This window comes from Lagenorhynchus albirostris, chromosome 4 (assembly GCF_949774975.1).
Source record: "Lagenorhynchus albirostris chromosome 4, mLagAlb1.1, whole genome shotgun sequence".
Taxonomy (NCBI): domain Eukaryota; kingdom Metazoa; phylum Chordata; class Mammalia; order Artiodactyla; family Delphinidae; genus Lagenorhynchus; species Lagenorhynchus albirostris.
Genome location: NC_083098.1, coordinates 20,199,155 through 20,209,411, shown reverse-complemented (window position 1 = coordinate 20,209,411; position 10,257 = coordinate 20,199,155). Strand labels below are relative to the sequence as shown.

Below are 10,257 nucleotides of genomic sequence, written 5' to 3'. Positions count from 1 at the left end.
CACAGTTAAACCCTCTCCATATGACAGCCCTGCAGTTATGTCCCCCTTGGATGTTCATCCTTCTGGAATTTTCTCTCCCTGTCTCTTTCTTCCATCATCTAAGTTCCTCATGGGAAATGAGATTCTTTCCCCTGCCTTTTGTCTGGACTAAGTGCCTCTTTTAAAATGTGCTATTTTAGGAGGCTTGTGCACTCTCCCCCATGACAGACAAGAAGAACGCTTTGAGTTCCTCTTATTGTCCTTAGCCATGTAACAGTGATTCGTGGTTTCACTTTATTTCTGGACAGTTGTAGCCACTAGACACAACCTTTGCCCTCAAACACTGCATTCACTTTGCACAAGCTTGCTGACCTCACACCTAAGTCAGCTTTTCTTGAACCCTCATCTGAACAAACAAACATTCATTCTGATCTGCGGATATCCCTTGCGGCGTCAGGAAGGGCCGGCTTGAGCAGTGCCGGCTCAGAGAGCTCGCCACCACCGCTACAGATTTGGTTTCCCTTTTCTCCTGATGTTAAGTAAGACAAAAAACCAATTCCTGCTAATCTCTTAGACAATGCAAAGGGTTCCAGACTCTATTCCAGGAAGTTGGTTTCAACAAGCTAACAAAGAGACCATCGAGACCAGAAAGGAGGCTAGGAATACGGACCAGGAGGTGGCATTCAGGTAACCCCCAGGGGGGACGGCGGGGAGCTGGCTCTGCCGAGGGTGGGAATGCGCCACGGCAGCCAAGAGAGACGGCCAGAGGCTGTGCGCCCCGGCGTGGACGCGCGCGGGAGTTCAGGCCGGAGAATGTGTCACCACGTGCTGCAGGGAGGCGGGGACAGAGCCTCCAGTTATCAGTAAAGAGCGCAGGGCAGGATCTCGGAGTTTCACAGCGGGCTTGCCTGGGATAGTGAGAGAGAGAGAGAGAGAGAGAGAGAGAGAGAGAGAGAGAGACTGACTCACGTGGACATAAACAGACGGAGAAACAAACAGACGAGGTGAGAGCTTAGCAGGCTAGCTAACCTACTAGCTTGCCATTGCAGAGAAGAGATCTGGGAGAGGGAGGGTCCCGTTTAGACACTCAAACCCCAGGACACCGGAGGGGCCATTTCCTGCAGCTTCCTGGGGGCTACACGTCTCACCCCTTCTAAGTTTGCTGTGAGGGAATTAAGCAGAAAGAAAGAAGAGGAGGTGGGGTTCTACAGCCCATGTACTTTAAGTTCTTCCTAAGAAGTGGCGCGGTGTAGGGCTTTCTATCCGGAAAGAGCATGTGTCATCACACTGCACGCTAATCCTGGGACGTTTGCGAACCCGGCTCCGGGGCAGTTGGCCCCATGCCCGGCCGGGCGTTCGAGGGCTCCGGCCTCGCAGTGCTCCCGGGGACGGCCGGCGGTAGCCGGGTGGCCTTTATCTCTGTCCCCCTTTGTCCTCTTTATCTCAGGCTCTCCAGGAGGCCCGGGGGCCCGCTCTGTCTATCGCTCCCCACCCCCAGCGGCACCGCCACTTCAATGCCCGGCAGGTCGCGGGCTGCTGCTCTTTCGAAGGCGGCGGAGGACCAAGGGCGCCCCGCGCCACCGCTGACTCGGACCGGCGCCGACGCCTGACCCGCGCCCTTGGGCACCGACTCGGGTGCGCCCGGCGCTTCCCTGTGCGCTCCAGTCCGTTTCAGGCCCGCGAGGGGCAGCCCCGGCCAGGATGGCCCCGGGCCGGGCGGTGGCTGGGCTCTTGCTCCTGGCGGCCGCCGGCCTCGGAGGGGAGGCGGCGGGGCCCGCGCTCGCCTTCAGCGAGGATGTGCTGAGCGTGTTCGGCGCGAACCTGAGCCTGTCGGCGGCGCAGCTCGGGCGCTTGTTGGAGCAGCTGGGAGCCGCCCCTGTGGAGGGCGACCCCGAGCCCGGGCAGCTGCACTTCAACCAGGTAGGGCGCGGGCCCGGCCGCCCTTCCCCGCCGGGGTTTCCGGAGACGTCCATTTGCCCAGGAACGCTGTTTAATCGGGAAAAGTGCTGGAGAAAGAATTTCGTTACGTTTCTCCAGTGTGAGGCGGGTCCTGCTTTTCACTAGACCTGGCTCTCTGGCCGGGGTTAAAGTGCTGGCGGTGACGAGGAAGCCAGAAATTGCAGTTTTATGCCCGATGAACTGAGTCCTCAGACGCTTGTGGTTATAAGGTTTTATGCAAAAGTTTATGAAGTAGTCGAGAGCGGGAAGCATCTTAGATAGGAATGGCGTTTTAGATAGGAATGGCGTCGTGAAGTCTTCCCGGCAGAGACAGTGGCTCACAGGCCACCCTCGTTAACAGTAGCTCGGTGGGTAACGACTGCTATCGAGATGTAATGTAGTTGTGTCTTTCTGGTGTACGTTACCCGAGGCATTTGGGTCTGAAGGGCCTACTGTATAGAGATAGGGAGGCCGAGGGGGGCCCTGAGACCAAGATCAAGCATCCAGTCGGTGGGTCGAACTGGGTTTAAAGCCATAGCTTTTAGTCATCTGTCAGGTCAAGGGTTTGATTCGAATTTTCATTCATTCATTCAAAAACGAACAAACAAACCTATCTTAGGACATATTCACAGTATTATACAGGCATTTGGTAATTCCTAAAATTTAAGGGTCACCATGAGTTACCTAGGAGCAATTAAGACCATACCTGCTAGTAAACTGCAAAAAGGATGATATTATAGATTCTTCGTTATTTCCGTCATAAATATTCTATGATTATTTCTTAAAATTGTGAAGTAAGCGAAGTGTGCTTTTGGCATCCTCCCCCAAACTTCTCTCTACTTTTAAAAAACTGTTTACTCAGTGCTTTGATTTTTTTTTTTCCTTCTGCTCTGGTTCCAGTGACAACTGATGATGAATGGCAGTGTTCAGTATTTTCTGTATTGTCACTTCTGTGTGATATTAGTTTGTGTTACAAAAAGTTTTTGTGGTCCAAGATGCTTGGGAAATGCTGCATACTATACTCCACTCTTGGAAATCTAGCATTTCCCGATGTATTTGACCTTAGATTACAGTTAGGGAAACTTTAATCAGATAAATTCCTTGTTAATAACATTATAGTTTGGCATTCTTTTTGTTAGAAATATCTTACCTCATTTAAAACATGCAATATTCAAGAAGTATAAGGCTCTGATGCCATGAGGGATCAAAGTGACCTCCCTTTGATCTAGAAGGGTTTTGTGGTCCGCTTATGCATGTTCTTTAGTAAACTATAGATCCAGTTCTGGCATGGCATTACAGTTGGTTCAATGTCTAAAAAATGATACATTGGAAAAACTGAAATGACCCCATGTTATACTGATATTTTAGAAAATAAAGCAAACAACTTCCTAAGTATTTTCTGTCGAGCTGCAGTCTCTTCAAGTGGGGGAAACAGCTGACCTGACTAAAGCATTTCTAGGTAGGAGTAGGGGCGGTCATATGCTTGGAAAGAAGCTTGGGGACTTGACTTGCAGCTGCGTATCTGTAGCCCACACATTGTTTTGACTTAAATTATCTCCTTATGTTGCAATGTCTGGAGGTGTTGATGAATTATAAAGGAACAAAAGACCGCTGAGCCACGCAATGTCTGGAGGTGTTGATGAATTATGAAGGGACAGTAGACCGCTGAGCCACGCCTTGGCAAAGACACCGGAAAATATACCTAAATAATTTAGGAAAATTGCTTAAGTTTATTAGCAGTATGAGTCCCAGTTTATGAGTAAGTAGGACACCTCAGTAGGTAAATTATAAGTATGTTGACACCTTGTTTCTCACTCTTCTGTTTGCATATTTAACTACCCTCATTATGGCCTCTGTGGGCATCAAAAAGAGATGGGAAAAAGCCCATGGTTTGGAAATAAAGGGAAGCCGTGGAAAATTTATCACTTAATCAGACCTAGCGAACATCTGTTGGATGTTCTAAAAAGTCCTAATGAAAACACCAATCATCAGTTAAATGGTGTCGAATGAAATGCCATTCCAGAAGAATCTATTAATTTGCTGACATTTATTTCTGCTCCAGTAGGAAGTCATCCAGTTTGGAGGAAAATTTAGGGCTGTTAATATCTCCATACCTTAAAGAATGCAATTTTAGTTTCCTTACCTGCAGCAAAGTAGAATAATAATATATGTGAAAAGCTTGATTTTCTGACTTTGCAGAAGGTTGAAAAGATAGAATTAATTTCTTTGGGCCAGGGATTTATTGAATCTTCTATGATATCTGTTTACAGATGACATTGTTCCTTTGGATGAGGGCTTAGGTCAGCTTTTCCCATGTAATAGGACTATTGTACTAAAAATTGAGACAATTTTGGAAGGTCTTCTAGTATTTTTTCAGTGTCCTTAAGTACTATTAAAATAACTTGTTGCTTTGGGATATCAAAGTGACCTGAGTTCAAACTGGAAACAATAGAATAACTGAGTTTACTGTTTTGCTTCTTATGGTTTCTGAGGGTACAAAGAGCAGGTAGAAGAAGCAACCCAAACAAGTGAGAGGAGGGAGTTCTTTTATCTAAAGGGGTCTCTGGGGCCCATGACTGAGTGTAAGTCTGCTGTATCTCAGGGAGTTTCTAAAATACAAAGGGAAGCCCCAGCTGAGTGAATGCCCTGAGTGATTAATTTAGGGGATTTAAGAATGGGCTCAGTGCCACCTTTTGTTTGTTCAGATGTTCCTTTCTCATTCTCCAAGTGGTCTTTTCTCTTAATTTCTCCTTCAGAACACCTCACCTCTAAATGATCACACTAAGCTGCAGTGGAAATGGCTCCATTTAAATAACTCAGTCTCCTGAGGAGGCTTAGTGGGCGTGATGGAGATGTGGGTGTGGGTGTGGCAGGTTGGCATGTGCGGCAACCTTTGTTTCCCACCATCACTCAACCTTAAGACTTTTGCTTCTCTCTCCTAACTTTATTTTTTCATTTGATACGTATCCTGCAGCGCATCTTCTTTTTTTCTTTCACAGGTTGCCTGAACTTTGTTTTTAAATCCCTTTCAATTCACCTTCAATCTTCCTAAAGCAATACTTGGAGTATGCCTCTCTTCTTTCAGATCTCCTCCATGAACTGTCTCTTGGCTGGTGAAATCTAAATCTGAAGGCTGACTTCTGAGGCTCTGCACCGCAAGGTTGACCCTGAGACGTTAAGCTGCCTGCCCAGACCTAGCACTCACTCAATTAAATTATTCATTCTTCTATGAAATCACTTATACTTCTACTCAACCACTTTTCTACCTCATCATCTTCCTTGCACCCTTCCTGTTTCCAACTGCAATGTCCTATTTTTCCTTGAATTGCCCTATCAAAATCTTAAATTTTAAAAAAACCCAGCTAAACTCCATAAAACCTTTCTGGGGCATCACAACCACCACTGATTTGCTGTCTTTTTGAATTCTTGAAATTTTTTATTATGCTAACGACACTTAGCTATTCATGTGTTCAACAAATATTTCAAATAACTACTATACTCTGATTAGAGTGGTCCCTTAAAAGTACAAATCTAATCATATTGCTCATTTTATTAAAACAATTAAATGCCTTCAAGATAAACTTTAAACACTTTAATGTGGCTTAAGCCTTTTTATGATCTGATTCCTGTATATTTCTCAAGCTTTATCCTTTGCTATTATTCCAGTCTTCATGGACTGCCGGTAGTTCCTGGTTCGCCATATATGTGTGCTTATGTTTTAGGTATCAGTTTAGACATGACTTCTTCCGAGAAGCCTTTCTCAGCCTGCTCAGGGGTTTAGTAGGAGCCCCTTTTTATGTGACCCTATATTAATTGGTGCCTATGAAATCATAACATATTGTATATTGCAATTATAATATGGACATAATTTTATACATATTATAAATTTCTGTTTATATGGCTTCTCCTCGACCCCAACACACACACCCAATATGATTTTGAACAGATTGAAGGGATTGATCTGACTCATCTCTCTAGGGGCTAGTGTAGTGCCTGGTACATAACATGTATTCATTATATATATTTTTGAATGAATGAGTGAAGATGGTTTAATATGAGTAAGGCAGTTTGAGCCCTCACATGACTTTACAGTTAATAGGTAGACGTATGACATGTGCACGCGTAACTATAATGCACGATAGAAGGATATGTCTGATTAAAGAATTTCAGAGACAATGGAATGGGATCAGGCTTGTGTTTTTGGAAAATTCATCTGCATGAGGGTGTGGAAAGTGTCGGAGTGGGTCCAGAGAGGAGCTGAGGAGGAAACTGCAGTGGTTTGTAGGAGATGTAATGATTGCTTGATCCTGGAGGCCGTCAGGAGGTACATAAAAGCTCTGCCTTCTTCTGGAAGAGCAGCCGTGACTGAAGAGTAGGCAAAAGCCCCAAAGGTAGATATTTTCTACTTCAGTCTTTTGCCTGTAGCAGTCAGTCATTTAACTATTGTTAGATCTTTCCTTTCATTAGTTTATGGCCCAAGGATGCCAGAGGGAGAGGCAGTGAGGTAACTCTTGGCTTATTTCAATGGATGGCCAGGCTAGCTGTCTGTAGCAAACAGAAGGGGTGTATGTGTGTGGTCATTACATGCATGTTGTGCGCATAGCTTGTTGTTGCTCAGTGTACTTTTTCTTGGGTTGGGGGGTTAACGGTGCATTAGATGAGGGAGGTTCTGGGAAGCACTGATCATGGAAGGAGGGGAGAAAGAGCATCTCTCTCCCTCTTTTTTTTTTTTTTTTTTTTCCTTTATATTCTGAGAAATGGGGGGGTAAATCTTCTAGGAATGCCTTCCAACCTGCTCGTTCAGGTGAGAAACTGGCAGGAAAGGCCGGACCGAAGGGCCAGGTTGTGCTTAGGTCTCCGGTGGCTTTTCCTTCAAGACAGTGGATCTATTTTGATATATTATATCACTCTCATTTAAGTTGACTGTGTACAGTGTGATCATTGTTTCCAGAAGGTTTTAGGAAAATGAGAGACACTCATAATTCATTTAACTGTGACGTCAAGAGCTTAGTTTGCTTTCGTGCCAGGGATGACTGGGACCCATATGAGAAAATACCCTTCATTCTTTCCATCTCTAACTCCCAAACTTGCATCTTTACCCACTACCCTAGGAGTCACATAGACCCTTTTGTCCATAACATAATTATATCTAGGATTTATTGGATTTTTCCTGTGCGACATAACTCTTAACCACTTTATCTGTATTAACGCATTTCAAAATCACAACAATCCTGTGATACAGATACCATTATTAACTTAATTTTACACATGAGAAATATGTGATGCTGAGAGATTAAGTACTTGACCAAAATCACACAGGAAGTGGTAAAACCTCAGGCAGTCCTAAATCCTAGAGTGGATTTTTTGAATTATAGTTTAGAAAATCATACTCTCCCTAGCCAGGGCAACTGTTAATCTCAGATTTTGATCTATGAGTAGAAGTTACAAATCATCAATCGCTTATGTAGCTCCATTGCTTAGTCATGTTAAGGGAACAGTATTAAGACTACAGAAACTACAATGATGATAACAGGTCCTTGTCCTCAGAGAGCTTATAATCTAATTAAGAAATAAGGTGGAGGGCTTCCCTGGTGGCGCAGTGGTTGGGAGTCCGCCTGCCGATGCAGGGGACGCCGGTTCGTGCCCTGGTCCGGAAGGATCCCACATGCCGCGGAGCGGCTGGGCCCGTGAGCCATGGCCGCTGAGCCTGCGCATCCGGAGCCTGTGCTTCGCAACGGGAGAGACCACAACAGTGAGAAGCCCGCGTACCGCAAAAAAAAAAAAAAAAAAGAAAGAAGGTGGAAACTTGTGAAAAGTATGCAAGGCAAAACTTCAGTAGTTAAGTAATCACTGAAAGAAATATTACAAGACGTATCACTAGGCTGTGGGCGATTAATTGCCAAACAAATACTTTTGGGAGCCATGTTCTGTGGGAGGCTTCTGGGAAACACCTTGTGGAGGAGTTACAAGTCAGTCAATTCTCCTTTTGGAGGATTTTGCTTGTTTGTTTTGGTTTTTAAAATACTTACTGGATGAACATCTGCTTGTGCCAAATGTGTCTGTGCTATTAATCACAAGAGGAATTTTCTTGTGGGTTACATGAATTCTCTTTTATAGAATGAAAATGTCTTTAATTCTTTCTTATATAATGAATTTTTCTTGGAGAAAATATTTTGGCAAGAATAGTTTTCCTAATTCTGAGTTTCAGAAGTTTTCCTGGAGAAAGCCATATTAATCAGCTTCTTCTTTCTTCTATGGATAGACTGCAGGTAATGGGAGAAACATCCATGTCTAGTGTTAAATTTTTCAGTCCTGTTCTCACTTTTACTCTAGAAGAATTCTGCCAATGAATTCACTCTCTCTTCAGGCAGTTTAGAATGTAAGTCCTCCTTTTTTTTTTTTTTTTTTTTTTTTTTTTTTTTTGCGGTACGTGGGCTTCTCACTGTTGTGGCCTCTCCCGTTGCGGAGCACAGGCTCCAGACGCGCAGGCTCAGCGGCCATGGCTCACGGGCCCAGCCGCTCCGCGGCATGTGGGATCTTCCCGGACCGGGGCACGAACCCGTGTCCCCTGCATCAGCAGGCGGACTCTCAACCACTGCGCCACCAGGGAAGCCCAGTCCTCCTTTTTTAAAAAAAAAAATTCTGCCATCTTCTCTCTGGCAGATAATCCTGTTTTTTGTTGTTTTTTTTTTAACGTGTTAATTATCTTTTTTCTTTTCTTTTTTTTTTTTTTTTTTTGCGGTACGCGGGCCTCTCACTGCCGTGGCCTCTCCCGTTGCGGAGCACAGGCTCCGGACGCGCAGGCTCAGCGGCCATGGCTCACGGGCCTAGCCGCTCTGCAGCATGTGGGATCTTCCCAGACCGGGGCATGAACTCGTGTTCCCTGCATTGGCAGGCGGACTCTCAACCACTGTGCCACCAGGGAAGCCCCTCTTTTTTCTTTTTTAATTGACGTATAGTTGATGTGCAATATTATATAAGTTACAGGTGTACAATACAGTGATTCACAACTTTTAAAGATTATACTCTATTTATAGTTATTATAAAATATTGGCTGTATTTCCTGTGTTGTACAATACATCCTTGTAGCTTATTTTATACATAATAGTTTGCTCCTCTTAATCCTGTAAGTCCTCCTTCTTCATGCCTGTGAAGCAGCTGCATTGCTGACTGCACAACACTGGAGAAAGCGGACTGTGCATTGGTGCTAGGGAATGAGTTGAAGCAATGAGGGAAGAGTAGGTGAGCAGATTACTTTAACAGAATTACTAACCCTAACAGAGTACTAACTCTAACAGAATTACTAACTCTTAGAATCTCATTGCTGCTAGATGGGAGTTTGAGCTCTCACACAGTTACCAGGAGAGGGAGTGGTAAACTTTTCCCCTTCATTGAGATAGATCTTTATTTCTCTCTAGAGATATTCAAAGTAGAGTAGCTGGGTGGGAGATTTTCAGCTTCTATGCTTTCCATGGTTCACACCATCTCTCTGTTTCCAGGTGATGTCCACATTGGGAGATGTTGATGGTCAGGGACTTCTTTTCCCCATCATAAGAACCCATTGCTTCTCAACTATGACTGCAGTTTAAGAGTTTTTTCTTTAAATTCAATATACATTTGAAACCTCTATGTTAAATTTCTTTTGGTGGTAGTAGAGGTCGGGGGAGGAAAATAGGAATGTAAATAGGCATGGAAAACAGGCCTGAAGTTGAGAAGGAATGGCATTCCTCAGGGTAAAGAAAAGCAACCCCCTAATGAGGGTAGCCTGATGTGATTGGTAACAAGAGTTTGCCAGTTATTTGGATTCACAGTGGCATGTCCTCAAGCGACGGTCCATATTACTAAGTGCACACAGTTAATATTAGGATCATTTACAATGCAATTTATTTAAAAAAAAAGAATGTTACTAAACTCTAGACAACCTAAGACACTTGTAGTTTTCAGAGAGTGTTCCCATTTCCAACTTCAGATGATGGTAGGATTCCTGTTTGTAATTGAAACTAATTAATTTATTCTCAAACTATTCCCAGTTGTCTGTTTCAGGAGCCAAATGGGTTTGCCGGGCCTTGAGGTTTATTTTATAAAGAAATGAAACTATCACTGAATTACCTTTGTGATGATGGGATGTGGGAACATAGAAAATCTTCAGAATGGAGCCTTGTTTAGTTTGGTTTCTGTCTCCTTCCAAAAGTCCTCTGTTGTTTTTCTTGGCCTGAAGCTTAAGGAGAACAAAAACAAAAATCTGTGAATCTAGATCAAAGGTGTTAACCTGAAAAGTAGTATTATGCCTTTGAAGTCCAAATATTTAATACCTTGACTTTTTTTATACTTAACTAAATA

The 10,257-nt window shown here is 44.0% G+C and overlaps 1 protein-coding gene across 1 annotated transcript in view; it reads left to right on the top strand.

Moving 5' to 3' along the window:
- The first annotated feature begins 896 nt into the window (after positions 1-896).
- Positions 897-10,257, top strand: part of SLC39A8 (solute carrier family 39 member 8) — a 72,335-nt gene continuing 62,974 nt past the window's right edge. Inside the window, exons 1-2 of the mRNA XM_060147114.1 lie at positions 897-983; positions 1,427-1,899. Of these exons, the coding sequence (XP_060003097.1) occupies positions 1,681-1,899 (219 nt within the window). The 5' untranslated portion in view covers positions 897-983; positions 1,427-1,680. The remainder of the gene's footprint in view (positions 984-1,426; positions 1,900-10,257) is intronic.